The sequence below is a fragment of the Oncorhynchus nerka genome, linkage group LG3, assembly GCF_034236695.1.
Source record: "Oncorhynchus nerka isolate Pitt River linkage group LG3, Oner_Uvic_2.0, whole genome shotgun sequence".
NCBI lineage: Eukaryota > Metazoa > Chordata > Actinopteri > Salmoniformes > Salmonidae > Oncorhynchus > Oncorhynchus nerka.
This window is the reverse complement of record NC_088398.1, coordinates 32,546,991-32,569,576: the sequence shown is the minus strand read 5'-3', so window position 1 is coordinate 32,569,576 and position 22,586 is coordinate 32,546,991. Positions and strand designations below refer to the sequence as shown.

The 22,586-nt window shown below is 43.7% G+C and overlaps 1 protein-coding gene across 1 annotated transcript in view; it reads right to left on the bottom strand.

The window, feature by feature from the left end:
* Positions 1 to 7,888: 7,888 nt before the first annotated feature.
* The window catches only part of phactr4b (phosphatase and actin regulator 4b), a 54,126-nt gene continuing 39,428 nt past the window's right edge, over positions 7,889 to 22,586 (bottom strand). The window contains 13 exon segments of the mRNA XM_065011403.1: positions 7,889 to 8,557; positions 8,745 to 8,821; positions 8,994 to 9,131; positions 9,470 to 9,531; positions 9,924 to 9,979; positions 10,130 to 10,355; positions 12,462 to 12,748; positions 13,002 to 13,521; positions 14,621 to 14,764; positions 16,266 to 16,622; positions 18,994 to 19,515; positions 20,405 to 20,485; positions 20,831 to 20,992. Coding sequence (XP_064867475.1) covers positions 8,542 to 8,557; positions 8,745 to 8,821; positions 8,994 to 9,131; positions 9,470 to 9,531; positions 9,924 to 9,979; positions 10,130 to 10,355; positions 12,462 to 12,748; positions 13,002 to 13,521; positions 14,621 to 14,764; positions 16,266 to 16,622; positions 18,994 to 19,515; positions 20,405 to 20,485; positions 20,831 to 20,992 — 2,648 coding nt within the window. The 3' untranslated portion in view covers positions 7,889 to 8,541.

The window sequence follows — 22,586 nt, the reverse complement described above, 5'->3', positions numbered from 1 at the left end:
CCGTCAATTTTTTAAAGAGACAGTGGCCGTGTTTAGAAATCTGTCTTGCCAATTACTGCACACCGTATGTACTATTTAGAACGCACAGTTTAGTAAAAACGAAAACAGTCTTATTAACGTATGCATCAAATTGTATAGGTAGACTTGACAGAAATAGTAGCAAAAGGTAAATGTTGAACTTGCACACATATCAACTAAAAACAGTTTGACTGCAGAATCGATTATGCTGCATTGGCGGTCAGTCTGATCAAGGCGTTAAAGATGTACTATACAGAAATCGCACCGCTATTTCCTGGCTGCTAAACATCTAACAGTTCGAATACGTTTATGTGACAAACCAAGCACTTAAATCTAGTTTTTGATTATTTTACTTTGAGTTTTCTACATCAGCTTCAAACAGCTGAAAACACAATATTGTTTTTGCTATGGAAAATATATTTCACAGCGGTTTAGCTGGTACCATGATTCTCTATACTAAACTTAACGGGAAGCATAGAAATAGCGCACATAAATTAGATTTACCGCTTCTTAGACTTGTTTTGAATGAGTGACAGATCTATACCTCATATTTCTATGTGAATTTGGACAATTTGCCCCAAAAGTTACAGATTGCAGCTCCTTTTCTTTCCTAGACTAATTTCCTTCTTTCTTAGCGTCCTTTCATTTCCTCTTTTCCTAACTTCCTTTCCTTCTTCCGTTCCTTTCCTCTCTACTGTGCATTGTTGATACCTGCCATAAAATAAAGGAAACACTTGAGTAAATTAGGGATACAAAGTATATTGAAAGCAGGTGCTTCTCTAAAGGAAGCTAGGAAAGGAAAGGAATCGAGGAAAGGAGAAATACAGAGAGTTAGGAAAGGAGACAAGGAAAGAGAGCGAGAAAAGGAAAGAAAGCTAGGAAAGGAGAAAAAGAAAGGGATATAGAAAAGGAGGAACGGAAAAGGAGAGAGGAAAGGAAGAAAGGAATCTAAGAAAGAAAAGGAGGAGTACACATGTATGTGGTAGGGATTAAGGATCTAAACCTAGGCCAGCTAGTGACTAAGCCTACACGGCATAACCCTAAATATCCTTCAAAGTCAACTCTGATTGATTGTATTTTAATGAATACCTCTGAGAAATATGTTTCTACTGGTGTCTTCGCCCCAAGACATTAGTGACCATTGCCCAGTTGTGTGTGTTAAGAGATGTGAGAATACAAAAATCTAAGCCTTGTGTCATCACAGACTAATTTAAAAAACTTCAGTGAACAGGCTTTTTTACACAATCTTTATTTTAGTGACCTTGATTGTATTTCAGCTGTCCCTGAACCAGATTTAGCTTTGAGCCTCATCAATACTATTGTGGAAAATCATAATCCCTTAAAAAAGATTCAGGTTTAAAGGTAGATCGAAAGAACACAGGCTTAGGCCCAGACTGGCAAGCTTTTAAGCAACTGAGGCATAGCCGCGGGAAGTAGGGGTGCTGACTGTGCTGTAGCACCCCCTAAAAAACAATATACTGTACTAGCTATATTGATAAATGCTATATTTTATACAGTGGCAAGAAAAAGTATGTGAAACCTTTAGAAATACATGGATGTCTGCATAAATTGGTCATAAAATTTGATGTGAGCTTCATCTAGGTCACAACAATAGACAAACACAGTCTGCTTAAACTAATGACACACAAACAATTATACGTTTTCATGTCTTTATTGAACACACCGTGAAAACATTCACAGTGCAGGGTGGGAAAGTATGTGAAACCTTGGATTTAATAACTGGTTGACCCTCCTTTGGCAGCAATAACCTCAACCAAACGTTAGCTGCACAACAGAGGATGAATTTTAAAGAGAACCATTCCTCTTTACAAAACTTTTTTCAGTTCAGTAATATTCTTGGGATGTCTTGTTTGAACTACTCTCTTGAGGTCATGGAACAGCATCTCAATCGGGTTGAGGTCAGGACTCTGACTGGGCCACTCCAGAAGGCATATTTTATTTTGTTGAAGCCATTCTGTTGTTGATTTACTTCTGTGTTTTGGATTGTTGTCCTGTTGCATCACCCGATTTCTGTTGAGCTTCAATTGGCGGACAGATAGCCTAACATTCTTCTGCAAAATGTCTTGATAAACTTGGGATTTAATTTTTCCGTCAATGATAGCAAGCTGTCCAGGCCCAGAGGAAGCAAAGCAGCTCCAAACCATGAAGCTCCATCCACTATACTTCACAGTTGGGATGAGGTTTTGATGTTGGTGTGCTATGCATTTTTTCTCTCCACACATAGTGTTGTGTATTCCTTCCAAAACAACTCAACTGTAGTTTCACTGTCCACAGAATAATTTGCCAGTAGCGCTGTGGAACATCCAGTTGCACTTTTGCAAACTTCAGACGTGCGGCAATGTTTTTTTTGAACAGGAGTGGCTTCTTCCGTGGTGCCCCACCATGAACACCATTCTTGTTTAGTGTTTTGCGTATTGTAGACTCGTCAACAGAGATGTTGGCATGTTCCAGAGATTTCTGGAGCTGAGACTCTAGGATTCTTCTTAACCTCATTGAGCATTCTGCGCTGTGCTCTTGCAGTCATCTTTGCAGGAAGGCCACTCCTAAGGAGAGTAGCAACAGTGCTGAACTTTCTCCATTTATGGACAATTTGTCTTACTGTGGACTGATGAACATCAAGGCTTTCAGATGTACTTTTGTAACCCTTTCTATATTTATGCAAGTAAACTTCTGAGATCTCTTTTGTTTGAGGCATGGTTCACATCAGGCAATGCTTCTTGTGAATAGCAAACTCAAATTTTGTGAGTGTTTTTTATAGGGCAAGGCAGCTCTAACCAACATCTCCACTCTCATCTCATTGATTGGACTCCAGGTTAGCTGACTCCTGACTCCAATTAGCTTTTGGAGAAGTCATTAAACTATATCACCTCCACCCTACCTGACACCCTAGACCCACTCCAATTTGCTTAGGGGGCTATGATTAGTCTGTTATATCTGGTGTAATTGTCCTGTCTTATCTGGTGTCCAGCGAGAATTTAAGTATGCTCCCTCTAATTCTCTCTCTCTCCCTCCCCTCCCAGAGGACCTGAGTTCTAGGACCATGCCTCAGGACTACCTGGCCTGATGACTCCTGGCTGTTCCCAGTCCACCTGGTCGTGCTGCTGCTCCAGTTTCAACTGTTCTGCCTGTGGCTAGGGAACCTGACCTGTTCACAAGACCTGCTACCTTGTCCCTGCTCTCTCTCTCACACCTGCTATCTCGACCTCTGAATGCTTGACTATGAAAAGCCAACTGACATTTACTCCTGAGGTACTGGCCTGTTGCCCCCTCTACAATCACTGTGATTGTTCTTCAAGATGTTAAAACATTCATAGATCACCAGCAGGGTCAAATAATAATCTGGCCTTAATGGCCATGTACTCTTATAATCTCCACCCGGTACAGCCAGAGGAGGATTGGCCACCCCTCAGAGCCTGGTTCCTCTCTAGGTTTATTCCTAGGTTCCTGCATTTCTAGGGAGTTTTTCCTATCCACCATGCATCTACATCTGAATTGCTTGCTGTTTGGGGTTTTAGGCTGGGTTTCTATATAGCAATTTGTGATATCTGCTGATGTAAAAAGGACTTTATAAATATGATGTGATTGATTTGTTATTGTTTCTACTGCTGATTGCCACTTTAAGCATTCCGATTGTCGTAAGAAATATCATTATTTACGATGCAACCTTTTAAGTGTTTCCCAAACAAGCACTTAGAGTGAACCTGTAAGAGCGACAGCTAATAGCGTCGTTGGAGGCATGTTCGGTTTTTCAGCTGATTCTGTTGGGGGAGCTGCCCAGTTCATTGGTACTGAAATAGATGCCACTTGCGTCATAAGCAAATGCGACTAATAGCCCACATTTCATGTGAAATGCAGGCATGTACATTTCATAGACTTCTTTTTATGAATGAAAAAAATAACACTGATCTACATTTGTGATGTAATGTTGATAGATTTTTTGGTCAGTCCTTTGGTCTGAAGTCCAAATGGAAGATTTTTGGTTCCAACACCCGTGTCTTTGTGAGACGCAGTGTGGGTGAATGGATGATCTCCGAATGTGTATTTCCCACCGTAAAGCTTGGAGGAGGTGGTGTTATGGTGTGGGGGTGCTTTGCTGGTGACACTGTCTGTGATTTATTTAGAATTCAAGGCACACTTAACCAGAATGGCTACCAAAGAATTCTGCAGCTATACGCCATCCTATTTGGTTTGGGCTTAGTGGGACTATCATTTATTATTCAACAGGACAATGACCCAACACACCTACAGGCTGTGTAAGGGCCTGTGTAAGGACCAAGGAGAGTGATGGATTGCTGCATCAGATGACCTGGCCTCCAGAATCACCCAACCTCAACCCAATTGAGATGGATTGGGATGAGTTGGACTGCATAGTGAAGGAAAATCAGCCAACAAGTGCTCAGCATATGTGGGAACTCCTTCAAGACTATTGGAAAAGCCTTCCAGGTGAAGCAGGTTGAGAGAATGCCAAGAGTGTGCAAAGCTGTCATCAAGGCAAATGGTGGCTATTTGAAGAACCTCAAATATAAAATATATTTAGATTAACACTTTTTTTTTGGTTACTACATGATTCCATGTTATTTCATAGTTTTGATGTCTTCACTATTATTCTACAATGTAGAAAATAGTTTAAAAAAAAGAAAAAAAAGAAACATCCTCTCAATGTCAACTGCGTTTATTTTATTTTCAGCATACTTAACATGTGTAAATATTTGTATGACATAACAAGATTCAACAAATGAAACATAAACTGAACAAGTTCCACAGACATGTAACTAACAGACATTGAAAAATGTGTCCCTGAACAAAGGGACACAAAATCAAAAATAACAGTCAGTATCTGGTGTGGCCACCAGCTGCATTAAGTACTGCAGTGCATCTCCTCCTCATGGACTGCACCAGATTTGCCAGTTCTTGCTGTGAGATGTTACCCCACTACTCCACCAAGGCACCTGCAAGTGCCCGGACATTTCTGGGGGCAATAGCCCTAGCCCTCACCCTCCAATCCAACAGGTCCCAGACGTGCTCAATGGGATTGAGATCCGGGCTCTCCGCTGGCCATGGCAGAACACTGACATTCCTGTCTTGCAGGAAATCATGCACATAATGAGCAGTATGGCTGGTGGCATTGTCATGCTGGAGGGCCATGTCAGGCTGAGCCTGCAGGAAGGGTACCACATGAGGGAGGATGTCTTCCCTGTAACGCAGTGTTGTGATTGCCTGTAATGACAACAAGCTCAGTCCGATGATGCTGTGACACACCGCTCCAGACCCTCCACCTCCAAATCGATCCTGCTCCAGAGTAAAGGCCTCGGTGTAACGCTCATTCATTTGACGATAAACGTGAATTCTGATGGACTGATGGAGGGATTGTACGTTCCTGGTGTAACTCGGGCAGTTGTTGTTGCCATCCTGTACCTATCCCGCAGGTGTAATGTTCGGATGTACCGATCCTGTGCAGGTGTTGTTACACGTGGTCTGCCACTGCGAGGATGATCAGCTGTCCATCCTGTCTCCCTGTAGTGCTGTCTTAGGCGTCTCACAGTACGGACATTGCAATTTATTGCCCTTGCCACATCTGCAGTCCTCATGCCTCCTTGCAGCATGCCTATGGCACGTTCACACAGATGAGCAAGGACACTGGGCATCTTTCTTTTGGTGTTTTTCAGAGTCAGTAGAAAGGCCTTTTTAGTGTCCTAAGTTTTCATAACTGTGACCTTAATTGCCTAAGCTGTTAGTGTCTTAACGACCTTTCCACAGGTGCATGTCCATTAATTGTATAAGCATGGCAAACAGTGTTTAAACCCTCCTTTGCTCACACTTATTTTTTTACTGTATTATTGACTATGTTTGTTTTACTCCATGTGTAACTGTGTTGTTGTATGTGTCGAACTGCTTTGCCTTATCTTGGCCAGGTCGCAAATGTAAATGAGAACTTGTTCTCACCTTGCCTACCTGGTTAAATAAAGGTGAAATAAAATAAATAAAAAATAAATACTCTGGCTATCGTCTTTCATCTCAAAAAAGTGGATTTTTACTGGTGTGGGCATTTAAAGGCCCAGCTAGTCAAAATTGTATCAGCTGATGCAAACGAAGACTAAGAGTGAAAAAATGTGTTCAGTGTAATTTCCTGATATTTGCTGGTTGAAAAAGCAATATACACAGGACCTTCTAATCAGCAGGTTTGCATGGTTAGGAGTTTCAGCTTTCGATGATGACATCCCCCATGCAGTAAATTGATTAATAGACCAAAAACAAAGAGTTCCAAACCTCTGCCAATAACAGCTGGTTTTCAGTTTTCCCCTCCCTACCCCTCCCTACCCTACCTAATAGCTAGATTTCCATTCAATTGGAGACACATTTTCATGTGAATATTCTAAAATACACAACGAAAACATGAACATTTTCCCAGAAAGTATTTGATCTTTTTTCATATTAATTAGTCTAGATCCACTTGTAGGTTCTTGTGATTCAGCTATATGCCTGAATCCCAGATGAATGAGAGATGCACCATCTTGAATGATGAAGTCCCCATCTTTCCCATTCATTTGGAATTACAGGATTTAGCTGGATCTTCACAATTGACGACAGGAGGTGGGATGTGGACTCAATCTAAATTAGGCAATTCATTCTGGAGTGAACCATCACTTTACAGTACAGCACGCACATATTTATTCACAAGTGAGCTATTAATGCCGCATTCAAGTGCTAGTCGGAAGTAGGAAACTCAAAGATGTTAGACTTGCTAATTGTTTGAACGCGGCACGTGTAACTGCAAACAGTTATCAAGTCTTACTTTTCTTAGTTTCCTAGTTCCGACTAGCACGTGAACGCGGCATAAGTCCAACAACAAGACAAAAAGAGTGATTAAGGTTTTTAATTATAGTTGACTATTTAGTCAGTTACTAAAATTCTACATTTCATTAAAAAAAAATGAGTAAAACTGAACAGGTACACTTAAAAATTCCCATTGTTGTAGTGTTTAATTATATAGTAATATTTTGTGCTTAGAAAAATAGCAACATATAATACTTTACTATATTTAACATTTATTTTCAAATAATAAGGAAGAAAAAGATACACAACAGTAACCTAAATGCATCTGTAGAACAAAGGACCCTGTAATCTACTGACCAGAAGACGCATGATACATTTCTCCAGATAAAAAAGCATTTTCCTGACGAAATGATTCCCCCGTCAACCGTAAAATGCACTAAATTGTTTTTTCATGTTTGATTAATCAAATCCTGATCTACACTAACTGCACTTTGATACATTCTCTAAAGATGTGTAACATTTAAACTTTTATTTCATTTAAGATGCCATCATGATCTTAGCATTTTTAAACAGCTATTATTTGCAGCATTGCATGGTTTGACCTATGTTAGAGAAGTACAAAAAAATTCAAATAAAAAAAGAATTATGTATTGATTCAATAATTGCACTGTGTGTTGGCTCATGCAGCGAATTGAAGAAATCTGCTACATGAAAAACCAGCATTCTACTGTCAGCATGGGGATCAGTGTCTGGCAAAAAAAGAACGAAACAAATAAAAAGAATAGCACACCAACTACCTCCTCATTGTGTTCTTTCCTATGACTAGTATCAGCTCAAATGCTTACCCCAACGTTACAGCCAAATACAAATACAGGCAGGGCAGGCTAGCGGTTAAGAACGTTGGGCCAGTAACCAAAAGTTAGCTGGTGTGAATCCCCAAGCCTACTAGGCGGGAAAAAAAATCTGCTGATGTGCCCTCAAGCAAGGCACGTAACCCTAATTGCTCTTGTAAGTCGCTCTGGATAAGAGCGTCTGCTAAGTAACTAAAATGTAAAAATGCACACTACAAAACAGGTTCAAATAAAAGCAGTAATTTATGTTGTGATCAAAATATGATGCATTACAGTTGTCATTATTAGAACTCTCCAAAGTTTCAGTCTAACAAATCACAGAAATCTATACACAATTATCCCAGAGCTTTTCCAGTCTTGGGGAACGGCAAATTCCACAGTCGTCTTCCTCCTCATCCTCTTTCTGCAGCTTCCTCTCTAACATGTATTATCACTGTGTTTATTATTGTAGCTGTCATTATTAGGACTATTATTACTGTAATGTTATTACATTTACATCTCTGCAACATGGGTTAACTGTGCCATACAGAGTAAAAGCAGAAAAAAGGCAAAAGGTCGTTGTCAGTGGAACCAAGTCCCTGAGGGATAACACACATTGGCAGTGGCTCCCAGTCAGTCCTCTCGGTCAAGCCCCTCTGCCAGCTCTCCACTTTGTTGGCACTTGGTTCCCCCTAATGTCCGGGAGAAATACTGCATCTGGTCCTCAGTCCCCCTGTTTTCAGTTCAGTCAATTCCAGGGCCTTCCTTGATGATCTGTACCTTACATTCAGCAACATAAAAAGGCAGTCTGTTTAGGGAGCACCAAGACCCTACGACTCCTCTCCAGAGACTCCGCCAGCCACTGGTTAAGAAAGTGCTTTCCAGTATGGGGTGGATACTAAGGCCGGTGGAACCTAAAGAAAGGGACATCAATGATAATTTGATCAATCACGACAACTCAACATATCAAAAGGGTATTTTCCATGGCTGTAAGAGCTGCCAATTAAAGGGAACGAAACAAATGTCTTAGTATGTTAATTCAAGATCTATATTATGGAATGGTGTATATAACTTCATGTTGTCCAAAAGCTGAGGAAGTACCTTGTATAGATCCTACTGTCTTCATGAACCTCCATTTCAGAGCTCTTAAAGTCATTGAGCTCCTTCCGAATGGCAGCCTGGACAGAGGGGAAATGAATATAGTGAATACTTGCATAAGGCAGCATCTAAATACTAAAGTAGAGACAGAAATATATACTTCCTTTACTAGGCAATAAGATATACTGGTGTCAATAAATAAGTGCATTACAAGCCGAGATTTAGGGAGCTATGAGTGACAGCTGATTGTACCTTGTCGGCGGGTGTTAGCTTGGTCCAGGGCTTGTCCGCTCGCCGATCGTAATCATTGGCCGTGGTGACCTCCACATACTCGTGGAAGCGCAAGATCTTTCTGGCCTGAAGCTCAGCAACCGTGGGCCTCTGACTCAGCTAGAGGAGTTGTATAAAGAGTTTAAAGGGATACCTTCAGGATTTTGGCAATGACGAATTTTATCTACTTCCCCAGAGTCAGATTAATTTATGTTCAGTATGAAGGAAGTTAGAGGTAGTTTTGCGAGCCAAAATGGTATCCACAAGTTCATCTGAATCTGGGGAAGTAGATAAAGGGCCTCATTGCCAGTCTCCCTTGAATAAGACCACCTTCCATCTTCTCTCAGCTCGTTTTATAAAAATTCACTCTAGTTAATCCTCTATATGTAAATGTTCTGTTAAATGAGAGAACTATCTTATTACAGGTAACAGTGGTGTGTGTGTGTCACTGGTCTTACCTTCCTGGTGAGCCTACGTTTGATCTCTCGGACCTCTGCCTGCCTGTCTACCTGGTTCTTGGCTGGAAAGAAGAGCGAGTCAAACCAATGTTTAGAACCCTGTACAGACATTCACCAAATTGTGCAATTGTTGTCTATTCACAAAGATTGGATTTTCCAATGGGACTTAACAAAGGTACTAGGTACAAATCAAAAGTACACCGACATCATTTTTTTCTTCTAATCCACGATGATAAGAAGTGGCCTCATGCTCTTGAAATGTGGCCTCATTTATATAAATAACAAGAATCCTTACTGAGAGAGAAATACCAGTGGGGATTGATCAGTGATTAGGTGAAAACCTAGGCCCCATTCTAATTCCATAAAAGTGCATTATTCAAGCAAGGGCTTCACGCCTCCACCACTAAGCTTTCACCTGTTGAAAAAATTGTGATGGGGAGTTGGAAAGACTTACGTTGAAGGATGTTTCTCTGCTCCAGCTCCTCTGCACTGGGTCTCTGGCTGAGACGCCTAGAGGATAGAAGTTAGAATATCAGTATCACATCAACCTTGTGTTAGATTTGGTGTGTGTATATGTGGAGAGAGAAAAGGGAGAAAGAGAGAAAGAGAGAGAAGAGCGAGAAGAAAATGATAGTGAGACTGTGTGGCTTTATCTATTACCTTGTGAGTGCAGAGCCTATTTGTGTGCGTATGGCCTCCCATTGCTCCCTGCTCTGCCACGTCAGCCCTGTTGACCCTTGGTGTGTGTGTCCTGGTGTGTGTCCCGGAGTGCATCGTTCGGTGTGACCGCTGGACTTGTCCTCTCGAGCATGTTTCTCTGGCGCGTGTCGGTTACTCAGTTTCAAAGCTAAAGTGTCTTTCCTTCTGACCCTGCTGGCCAAAGCACCTGAACAAGAACCACAGAGAGATGGAGTCAGGTATACAAAGATATACAGTACCAGTCATTAGTTTGGGCACACATACCCATTCAAGTGTTTTTTTTTTTGACTATTTTATACATTGTAGAATAATAGTGAAGACATCAAAACTATGAAATAACACATCTGGAATCATGTAGTAACCAAAAAAGTGTTAAACAAAACAAAATATATTTTAATGTTTGAGATTCTTCAAAGTAGCCACCCTTTGCCATATTGGTAACTTTGAAAACTCTTGGCATTCTCTCAACCAGCTTCACCTGGAATGCTTTTCCAACAGTCTTGAAGGAGTTCCCACATATGCTGAGCACTTGTTGGCTGCTTTTCCTTCAGTCTGCGATCCAACTCATCCCAATTGGGTTGAGGTCAGGTGATTGTGGAGGCCAGGTCATCTGATGCAGCACTCCATCACTCTCCTTCTTGGTCAAATAGCCCTTACACAGCCTGAACGTGTGTTGGGTCATTGTCCTGTTGAAAAACAAATTATAGGCCCACTAAGCGCAAACCTGATGGGATGGCGTATTGCTGCAAAATCCTGTGGTAGCCATGCTGGTTAAGTGTGCCTTGAATTCAAAATAAATCACGGACAGTGTCACCAGCAAAGCACCCCTACACTTCCTTCTCCATGCTTCACGGTGGGAACCACACATGCGGAGATCATCCGTTCACCTACTCTGCATCTCACAAAGACACAGCAGTTGGAACCAAAAATCTAAAATTCAATACAGATCAAATTTTATTTGTCACATACACATGGTTAGCAGATGTTAATGCGAGTGTAGCGAAATGCTTGTGCTTCTAGTTCCGACAATGCAGTAATAACCAACGAGTAATCTAACCTAACATTTCCATAACTAATACCTTATACACACAAGTGTAAAGGGATAAAGAATATGTACATACAGATATATGAATGAGTGATGGTACAGAACGGCATAGGCAAGATGCAGTAGATGGTATAGAGTACAGTATATACATATGAGATGAGCAATGTAGGGTATATACACATAAAGTGGCATAGTTTAAAGTGGCTAGTGATACATGTATTACATAAAGATGGCAAGATGCAGTAGATGAAAAAGAGTACAGTATATACATATAAGATTAGTAATGTAGGGTATGTAAACATTATATTAAGTGGCATTGTTTAAAGTGGCTAGCGATTTTTTTTTACATCAATTTCCAATATTAAAGTGGCTGGAGTTGAGTCAGTATGTTGGCAGCAGCCACTCAATGTTAGAGGTGGCTGTTTAACAGTCTGATGGCCTTGAGATAGAAGCTGTTTTTCCAGTCTCTCGGTCCCTGCTTTGATGTACCTGTACTGACCTCGCCTTCTGGATGATAGCGGGGTGAACAGGCAGTGGCTCGGGTGTTTGTTGTCCTTGATGATCTTTATGGCCTTCCTGTGACATCGGGTGGTGTAGGTGTCCTGGAGGGCAGGTAGTTTGCCCCCGGTGATGCGTTGCGCAGACCTCACTACCCTCTGGAGAGCCTTACGGTTGTGGGCGGAGCAGTTGCCATACCAGGCGGTGATACAGCCCGACAGGATGCTCTCAATTGTGCATCTGTAGAAGTTTGTGAGTGCTCTTGGTGACAAGCCGAATTTCTTCAGCCTCCTGGAGGTGACTACCTCATGAAGCTGGCTGAGAGAATGCCAAGAGTGTGCAAAGCTGTCATGAAGGCAAAGGGTGGCTACTATAAAGAATCTAAAATCTAAAATATATTTTTTTGGTTACTACATGATTCCATATGTGTTATTTCATAGTTTTGATGTCTTCACTATTATTCTACAATGTAGAAAGAAAGGTGTGTCCAAACTTTTGACTGGTACTGTATAGGTATCATGTGTGGCTCAATTGGTAAGAGTGCAGTGCTAACAATGACAAATGAGGGGTAAATTCCCGCAGGGATCAATAGTCACATACAAAAAGTGTATGCGCTCACTCTACTGTAATTCACATCTAAAATGTGTCTGATAGGTGGCATATATACTTTTACAGTATTTTAAAGATGCTGCTATATCTGAGTATAAATGTTTATTCATAAAGCAATTCAAGTGAGACAGAGATACATACTGGGTGGAGGCTCATCCTCCTCATCCTCGTCTGAATCTTCATCTTTATAGAGCACTGGCCCGTCCGAGTCACTGTCGTCCCTTTGCAAGTCCTGCTGTTCTTCCTCCTCCTCCTCCTCACTGCTGTTGGGTCCCTCAGGGATGACATTGATGCTGGGCTCTCCCACCATGCACCTCCTGCTCCGTGGCTCCAGCTCTGGCTGGGGGAGCTCCCCATCATACTCCTCCTCCTCCTCTTCATCATCCTCCTCCTCCTCCTCCTCCTCCTCCGAGTAGTCATCCTCAGCCCTGATAGCGTGAGAAATGGAGCGATGGAGACCAGATGAGTTTTCAACAGAATAGGAAAAGCTGTCAGTCACATATCATTATTGATGATAATAAATCTGATAATAAATCATTGGCATCACAGAAAGATTGTGTGGCTAGATCCTTTCATAAGTCCTAGACAAGGTCTTTCCAACTTTACATCTATTGTTTCAGGTGTGATTTTTACTCAAGTCTAGAACATGGAGGAAATACCACAGTGACATATAGGACTCACAGTTTCAGAGGCTGGATGCTGACGGCTAGGGGCCGGCTGCGGTCCCCCTGGTACTCAGGCGGTGTCTCGAAGAGCAGGGAGTGAGCTGAGCGCTGGGAGCCGTCGGGATGTGGCTGGGCCGGGCCGGGGCTGGACAGGGCCCTCTGGATCATGATGTGCAGGGGGACGGGGGCCGGCCGCTGGGGGGCTCACTGGTGGGGCTGGGGGTCAAAGAGCAAGGGCTGGGGGATGGGATGTTGGTAGGAGTGCTGGTGGTGGAGGTAGTGCGCTTGCAGATGCTGGCGGGGGGAGAAGGGGGATGTGGTTGGGTAAGGGCGGGGACGGGGAGGCATCTGGAAGCCTGCTGAGTGGTTATGATGGTCCTCAGGAGAAAGCAGGGAAGGGGAGGGGGTGGAGACAGACTGGGTGGACGCAGACGGGTCCTCCGGGTTGCGCTTTGTGACAGGGGTGGTCCTCTTGGGGGGCATCGGTGGGGAGGGCTTATTTGGCACCAGTCTGGTACCGGCCTGGGTGAGGTTGCCTGTGTGATGGAGAAACAGTTTATTGAATGTGTCACACACTGATAAACACACGTTCACTTACTTTATTAACCTATATCTGGGCTTTCAACTGCGGATCAAGTGAGTGCACAACAAGCTTGTTAACGTCTCCATTTACATGTAAGATCGAGCCCAAGTAACATGACTGAGTCCACATGAATGCATAGGTCCACAAACCCAGGTCACATGACTGGGTCCACATGAGTGCATCCGACAGGGTCTTACATTACAAATGGGTGCATGTGGCAATCAAGGTTACAGTGAGGGTTTGAATAAGTACATATGCACTAGAACACACACAGACCATATACAAATCGAATTGGCCAGTATGCATCCATCGCTTCTTAGCATCTCTGAACTGAGAATTATGAAAAAACTCTGTTCAACCAAGCTGGAATAGACATTTTGCGATTGCATGCAAACCTTTAAATACGTAAGCTCAATGCAGTTGCTGGTGAATGTGTAAACATGAAATAGCTTTAAAATACAAAGCCATGGAGACATACTGCATTGGAGTACAATAGATCACAGCAGCAGACTGATTGAGCGCCAGACATGAAGCATACTAAGACTGGATTTTAACATCTGCTTTAAACAGAGTCAAGCCCCTTCTCTCCTCTCTCGCGCCAGAGCAGATGTGTGGATTAGCCTTTATGGGGCAGCCTGGTCTGCGCTGGGCTGCCACAGCTAGCCATCACGGGAGACACTCAGTTACTCCCCCATTCACATGCCAGAGGTAGTAGTACACATATGGTGGTCAGACGCCCACGTACACCCACAACTCACTCAACCTTGTTACGCGCATGCAGCCTAACGTGGCATGAGCAGAAGAGAGCACTCAATCCAGGCCGTTATAGGTTAGTCCATCAGTTGCATCCAGGTAGCGTTTGGCATGAGGCTTTTCAAGTCAGGATAATGAAATATGATGACGCAAGTAACCAGAAGGTTGACGTTAACAGGGGTGTGGCATACAGCCACACATAAAACGCAGGCTTGGGAAGACGTTAGAGAGACAAGGTGGGCACCGTTGCTGCGGCGATGCCAGTGAAGAGGGGCATTGGTGGGCATCCTTTGTTTTACCTGACCGCAGGCCTCTGCCATCCCGCCGGCACAGGTAGACAGGGAGGGACAGGTAGACATCATAGTCGCCCTCGCGTTTCCAGCAGGACCAGTAGAGGGGCAGTTGGGAGTCATTCTGGTTCTCACCCCCCTGTAGAGTGGAGGCTGGCAGGGGATGAGAGGCACGACACACAGGCCTTCAGCTCTCATATAGGCTGGCTGAATATATACACTGTGTATAGGGTGACCAGACGTCCCTGATTACCAGGGACAGTCCCCAATTTTAGTGGCCTGTCCCCGGCTAGAGCTGCCCACCCCAAAATTATCCCTGATTATCCCTCAGAAAACAAGATGCCACTGTTGATAATGAGGTTTATATTTCAATAATCAAAACACTGTATCCAGTCAGATTTGCATGTACAAATCGTCTATCCCTGTACCAAACTTGTTTGACCATTTATGAGAACGTTTGATCATTGATACAAACATGTAACCACTGCATGAACAACCATGCCCACCAGGCTGCTAAACAAGAGGGTTTGCGTAATTAGAGTGTCTGAGGGGCTTGCCTGGGCTGTGAGAGGGGAATCAATGGGGAAAGTGAAGAGGTAATCAAAACTCCTTCAGTTTCGGGCCCTCTAGGTTAGCCGGTGAAGTAATCACTCTGTACCTAGCTACCTGTTAGGAATTTTCCTAATTAACTAGTGGAATACTTTTGAAAAGTCACTACTGGCTCAGCTAGCATTCATATACAGTTTGATATGTTTCAACAACAGCTGGGCAAGCAGTGATTGCATATTCAGTATCATGTCATGTCCCCATTGATGTCCCCATCATCTCCCCATTGTTCAGAGTATTCTATGCCACCTCTTTTAACAAATCTGACATGGTTTAATACATCAGAATTGTTTACATAATGTGAGAGCTGAAATGTCTACATACATTCTAGAACGTACATATGAAATAGCTTGAAAGACTGTAGATGGCAAATAGGTGACACGAGTGCATGGCAAATGACTTCCAAGCCTATCAGCTCCAGGCTTATCCAACCAACCTACATGTAAAATGGCACAGGAAACTAGAGGGAATATATACAAAAAATGTGTTTAAACAGTCCTAAGGTAATAGGCGTATCAGATCTCAAAGAGAACAGTGAATAAAGTCGGGCTCCCCTGACAAGAAACGCCCCTGGTAAAAACAATAATAATATTGCCTCCGTATGGAGCTGAGCAGCAGCAGGCTCAGAGCCACCAGAGTCAGTGGTGTCCTGGGAGAGATACAATGCCAGGGAAAATCTGTTCTGCTGCTGCTGTCTAAAATAGTTCAGTCTTATTAAGTTATCGTCTAGGGAACAGCTGCTGGAGCCGCAGGGATAACATCATTATAAAGATGAGCGGCAAAGTGTGTGTGTGAGATATGTGTACATACATGTCCCTTGTAGTAACGCCTATGCATGTAACGTGAGTCTTCTGCAGACATGTATGCATGTGACACTTAACTACATGTTACGTGAGGAAGCTCCACTGAGTGAATGTGTGTGTGTGTATTGATGCAAGCTGCACCTGGTCTCCTCTGGCATCTCATAAGCTAATTCTGCCATCCCGTGATTAAACAGGCAGCTGCGGTCCCTACTACTACAATCACCACAACTAGTACTACTACTCACCCAACATGGCAGCATTAACGCCCCTGTTGACGGGCTTTGGCAGGGGGAGGGGAGGCTGCTTGGTCACCTGGGGGGTGGAGGATGAAGCGAAGGACACTACTGCTGAAGATTGGGGGTTGGCGCCTGCAGAGGAGACAGTTCGGGCAGGCATTGCAACTGCAGAGGAAGAAGAGGAGGAAGAGTACGTGGTTGCAGGGTGGTTGGATGGGGTGTGGGATGAGGGTGACCCTTCGCTGCCGGGCTCGGGGGTGGAGCTCATCGGCCACTTGGGGGGCATAACGGACTGTTTGGGGGGCAGAGACTCTCGGAGAGTGTCCCGCAGCAAATCTGGGTCAGGAACAAAATGGCTCTCTGATTCTGCAAAACACACAGCACACAAAACACGTTACATAACATACATGTGTTAAAGAGCACTATACATTTAATAACTAAATCATCATCATGAGAGACACATGAGTGCATTTGTGTCAAAGACCGCACACACAACAACTCACTACACACTGCTAGCCTTTTTGGGTGCGTTTGGCTCTTTCAAAAATGGAAAAGATACTATCTCATCCCTAAAAAAACAAATGTTTCAGTCTTGGGTTGAAGCACTGAGCCAATTTGTGCCATTCACTCAGTCACTCTAGTGTGTGTGTGTGTGTGTGTCAAAACACTTGTATGAGATTATCTACACAGCTGATCCCCTGATAATGACAAACAGTGCTGTAATTACAGTACTAAACCCCCATACCCCTAGCCCTCCACCCTGCTTCTTATCCCACGCCATTCCTCAAAGCTGAAGTTTATTTATAGACAAGTCCTTATCACATGCTGATGTCACAGAGAAAATAGGAAATAGTGCCTTCAGAAAGTATTCACACTCCTTTACTTTTTTCAAAATTTGTTGTGTTACAAAGTGGGATTAAAATGTGCCCTTTTTTTTGACAATGATCTACACAAAATGCCCTAATGTCAAAGTGGAAGAAAAATTCTAACAGTTTTTTTTTATGGAAAATAAAACCATAATATATCTTCATTAGATAAGTATTCAACCCCTAAGTCAATACATGAATCACCTTTGGCAGCAATTACAGCTCTGAGTCTCTGGCACACCTGGATGGTACAATATTTACCCATTATTATTAAAAAAAATATTCAAGCTCTGTCAAGTTGATCATTGCTAGACAGCAATTTCCAAGTCTTGCCACGGAGCCAATTTAAGTCAAAACTGAAACTAGGCCACTAAGGCACATTCAAGGTCGTCTTAGTAAGCAAGCCCAGTGTATATTTTGCCTTGTGTTTTAGGTAATTGTCCTGTTGAAAGGTGAACGTGTCTCCGAGTTTCTGTTGGAAAGCAGACTAAACCAAGTTTTTCCTCTCAGACTTTGCCTGTGCTTAGCTCTATTCCATTTCCTTTCATCCTAAAAAAAACTCTAGTCTTTGCTGATGACAAGCATACTCATAACATGATGCAGCCACCATGCTTGAAAATATGAAGAATGGTACTCCGTGGTGTGTTGGATTACAGGCTTCCTGAACAGGCTTCCTTCTTTGCATTCTGTCATTTATGTTAGTATTGTGGAGTAACTACAATGTTGTTGAGCCATCCTCAGTTATCTCCTATCACAGCCATTAAAATCTAAACTAACAGTTTCCTTCCTCTCTGGCAACTGAGTTAGGAAGGGTGCCTGTATCTTTGTAGTGACTTATTTTGGCTTGCCATTACAAAAGGGTTGAACATTTATTAACACAAGACTTTTCAGCTTTTCATTTTTGCTAGAAACACATTTCTAGAAACATAATTCCACTTTGACATTATGGGGTATTGTGTGTAAATCAGTGACACAAAATATAAATGTTATCCATTTAAAATTCAGGCTATAACAACAAACGGGAAAAAAGTCAAGGGTGTTAAAAAAAGGGGAGAAAAGGAGAGGGAGAGAGAAAGCGAGAAGTTTAAGATATAAATCAGGGAGAGTATAAGATCTAAAAGAAACAAGACACTACAGACCATTTAGCTCAGTGTGTAATAGCTGGAATTGTATCAATTAGCTTTAGAGAGAAAGCGAGAAGTTTAAGATATAAATCAGGGAGAGTATAAGATCTAAAAGAAACAAGACACTACAGACCATTTAGCTCAGTGTGTAATAGCTGGAATTGTATCAATTAGCTTTAGCTCTTCAGCAGGGTTACGGTTGAGCTGACAGGCATTAGCTTTTAAGGACTGGAATGGTTAAAACGATAATGCCGCATTAATTACGAAAGGAGGAGAGGATGAGCTAGTCCCTCTATTCCCTTCGGCTCCCGAATAAGACGCATAGCTGGAGCAGGACTCTGGGGAGCAAAGAGGCTCCGAGACTCCTGTCTATATCTGGGGCCAAACCAGAGAAATGAAGAGGAGGAAGATTGACTGGAGAGAGGGCAGTCAGAAAACCAGGCTCCAGGTAGAAGTTGGCCTTATGCAAAGATCTAGGATCAGCTGATCGTTTTCAAATCTTCCATTAGGGGGAAAACACAAACCTTAGATCAGTGTCTAAGGACAGCTTCACCCTACTCCACAGAATAAGGCCGCGTGTGTGTCAAATAAAATTTGACTGGTCGCATACACATATTTAGCAGATGTTATTGCGTGTGTAGCGAAATACTTGTGTTCCTAGTTCCAACAGTGCAGTAATATCTAACAAGTCACAACAATACACACATATCTAAAAAGTACAATAATGTGTTGGTGTTAATAGCTCACCTCTACGGGCCCTTCCCTCCTCTGCGGACGCGTGCCGGGGGAGGGTAGGTTTCCATGCGGTCTCAGCAGGGCGACTCCTCCTACCGTCCTCTGATGGCGCCTTCTGCAGGCCCGGCCGCTTGTCTCCGTCAGAAGGGTGGAGTCTGCCCCCGCGTCTACCCTCCTCCTGTCCCATCCCCTGCACCTGGACCATCGCCTGGCCCTGCCAGGCCATGTTAGACTTCCATTCCCCCTCCCCCTGGGACCCTCCACCTCCTCGCCGGCCCTCCTCCTGCTGTCCGGAGCCTCTGGGGCCACCCTGGCGGTCTACGTCCGGGGGGAATCGGACCCTGCGGTCCTCTATCTGGGGCAGCCAGGCTGGGTTAATCTTAAAGTCTGTGGGGTTCATCCCAAGGTCTGAGGGGGGTCTTGTCTGGTTTTCCTGCCCTCTGCCCCCTCCACCACCACCACCACCACCACCCACGGGCAGGGTGTGGCCATTCTTCACGTAGGACTGTTTGGGGCTGTGAGGATCGTCCCCTTCTGTCACAAAAATGGACACAAGCAGTGAGACTTTCCATACAGAGTCACTCACACATAAGAAGATCTATAAACTAGCACTACTTTGAGTCACTAACCAAGTGTGAGGGAGGGGTTAGTCAGAAATCTAACAAAGCCATTATCTCTACTCAAATTGTTCTGCATATTTGAGTATAAATGGTCAAACTTAATTGGCTTGTTGAAATAGGGCACATGATGGACTTTTGGATTGGTTCCCTCTGTGCATCTGGACATGATTTCACAGGCCCCTTCAGAATGAGAGGTTTTAGAAAGGTGTCCTAACTGCCAACCCCTTTGGACCAGAGCTCTGGCCATGGAGTGAAATATGTTTAATAAACGGGCCTCTGCAACACTGACGCCGGCAAAGGGAGTAAGAGCACAGAACACACTGACTTTAAAAGCTATTCCGCTTCAGGGCGCAATTCGTTCCACTTTCCCCAGCTCAAGAAAAACACCATGTAATTTTCTTCCCAAAATATATAGTTATACTGTTGAAAAGGAGCATGAGAGTGAATTTGACTTTCTTCAACTGCCATTGAGTGTGCTGAACTTGAAGCTGTTACTTATCGACTATGCGGTCTGTGTAGGTGTGATAGCCCTGGACTTTTGTCTGATAAAGATAAAGCCATTTCCAATTTGCTCCTTCCTCCTTGGCTGCCATAACCCTTAACTGTTTGTAGATCTGAAGGGTCTGGATAGGTATATGCAGGGTAGTGGTGGAGCGTCCACCATGTTGCTTACACTTTACAGATATAGAAACATTGAAAATGTTAGGTGCAAGAGAAAGGAGTAGGGAGCCAACTGGAACTGGCTGATTGAGTCATGTGAGGATCAGGTGAGTGAGTGACATCGCCAGTGGCAGCACTCTTACCATTCTCTGAGAGCTCCTTCAGCACTCCCTGTTCTATAAGCTCCTGCCTCGGTCGCCTCATCGACATCTTTCTCTCCAGAACTGCCGTCAACACACAGAATTTAAGCCAGTGCATTAAGGCTCTGAGTTTTTTTCTTCAGATTTCTTCCAGATAGCATATAAAACCGAAGATAATATTTCAAATTTTAGTGTGTCATTTCACGTTCCAGAAGTCAAAGATGTAAGTTTACAGATCTTCAGATAAAAATGATATTATTCTAACCACTATAACAATTGTTTTGTTTAAGCAGACTGAACTGGACACACTGGCAAAGGCCATGGCATGTACATATCACCAGGAGACAGGAAAACACACTGAAAGGCGTTTGATAAAGATTGAATGCAACACGTAAAAACTAACAAACACAATGAAGCTGGAACACAAACCTTCTGAAGTTTCCGTAAACTTCTCGCTGCTTTTCTTCTTCCTCCACTTCCATGGTTTGAAGATCTTGCCAAGGGTAGAGAACTTGCCCTTGCCCTTGCATGGGAGAGGGGTGCTGTCCCCATCTCCCTCCGTCGTGTTGTGCAGGTGGTCAACTTCATCAACTGGAGCAATGGAGTCGGAGAGAAAATAATAGAGAGTCAAGAAACATTGTTGAAATATGACAACCATAACTGGGCATCTACAACATAACAGCAGCACAGAGAGCAGAGGTAACCAGAGCCCTGACATTTTCACAGTAGCCTAGCTGAGCTCTAACTTAGGCGAGCAAAACCTTGTGCACCAGCTGCTGTTTAGCCTGGCCCATGCACTCCGAGTAAAGTGTAGTATTATAGCAGTATCCTATAGCCTAACTGAGCTAGACTGACACCCATACGCACTCAGAGTAAAGTGCAGAAGAACATTAGCCTAGCTATGCTAGACTGACACCCATATACACTCGGAGTAAAGTGCAGAAGAACATTAGCCTAGCTATGCTAGACTGACACCCATATGCACCATGAGTAAAGAACATGGGAGGGCCAGGCTCATTAGGAAGATTATTATCTTTAGCTCAGAGCAGAGCTCTGGGACTGTGTGTGCTTTGGCGGGGTGATGGTGAATGCTTATGTACTCCTCCACACATTCACAACCAAGTCACCAACAGCTTTGGGAAGGGAGAGTCCCTCTTGCACTGGCCTCCGTCCATAGCTTCCCACAGTCTCACATTCCTCCCTACTGGGAGAATATTGTTATCAGCCTTTCAACACCAACAGGCTATGTGGAAGCACACACACACATTTTTCACTAACAAATACACCTTTAAAAATAATTTGGGAGGTAGGACTCGCTCTTTGGCCTGAGTGCGTCTCTTTCCAAGACACGCACAGACATCCAGCTGCCATGGTAACAGCTCAGGTGACTGACAGGCTGACAAGGTGCTGAGCTTCACAAGGCCTTTCACAGAACATCTCTGTGAGCCAGGTTCCTCTAAGGTTGAGGTTTTAATTCAGCAGACATAATATTTACTATGTAGAAGGGCTGGGGCAAAACAACCAACCAGTCCCACAAAAACAGGATGTCCTGGCAATAACACATCAACGCACGCTTAAAAAACCCACTATTTTCCAGCTGCTGATGGGCAGAGGTAATAATATTATACAATACCTTCCTTCAAAAGACCAGAAGTGGAGGTATAGGAAACATGTCAAAAGGTGGAAATGGGCTCCAAAGCAGGGTCATGGAGGTTATATTACAGAGCTAGTCTACCTGGGTAGGAGCTCAGGGTCCAGCTTCCATGGTGGTGGGACTTGAGGCAACATGCCATAAGGAGGCAGAAGGTTGTGTTCAAAAACTCAAACTCTTGTCCCGAGTCGATCCCAACACCCTAGGTAGGGAGGGGCTGGGGGCGGCTGTGACAGCGCAAAGACCCACAGCAGGCTGCTAAACCACATGCAGACAAAACATCAAAGTTCAGAGGCCAGCTCCAAACCATATACATCCAGCTCCTCCGGAAGTTACAAAAACCAGTGGATTCAGGTTATGATGTCCAAAGAACGAGTTGCTAAATGCAGTTGTCTGTAACATACACTCCCCTGGTTCTCCTACACTCAGGCACAGCAGGCTCTGGCAGAGCGGTCTGCCTCTGACAAGGAGAGCACGGCAGGCAGGCAGGCAGGTTAGCTAAAATCCACTCAAGCAGGACAAGTGCTGGTTGTG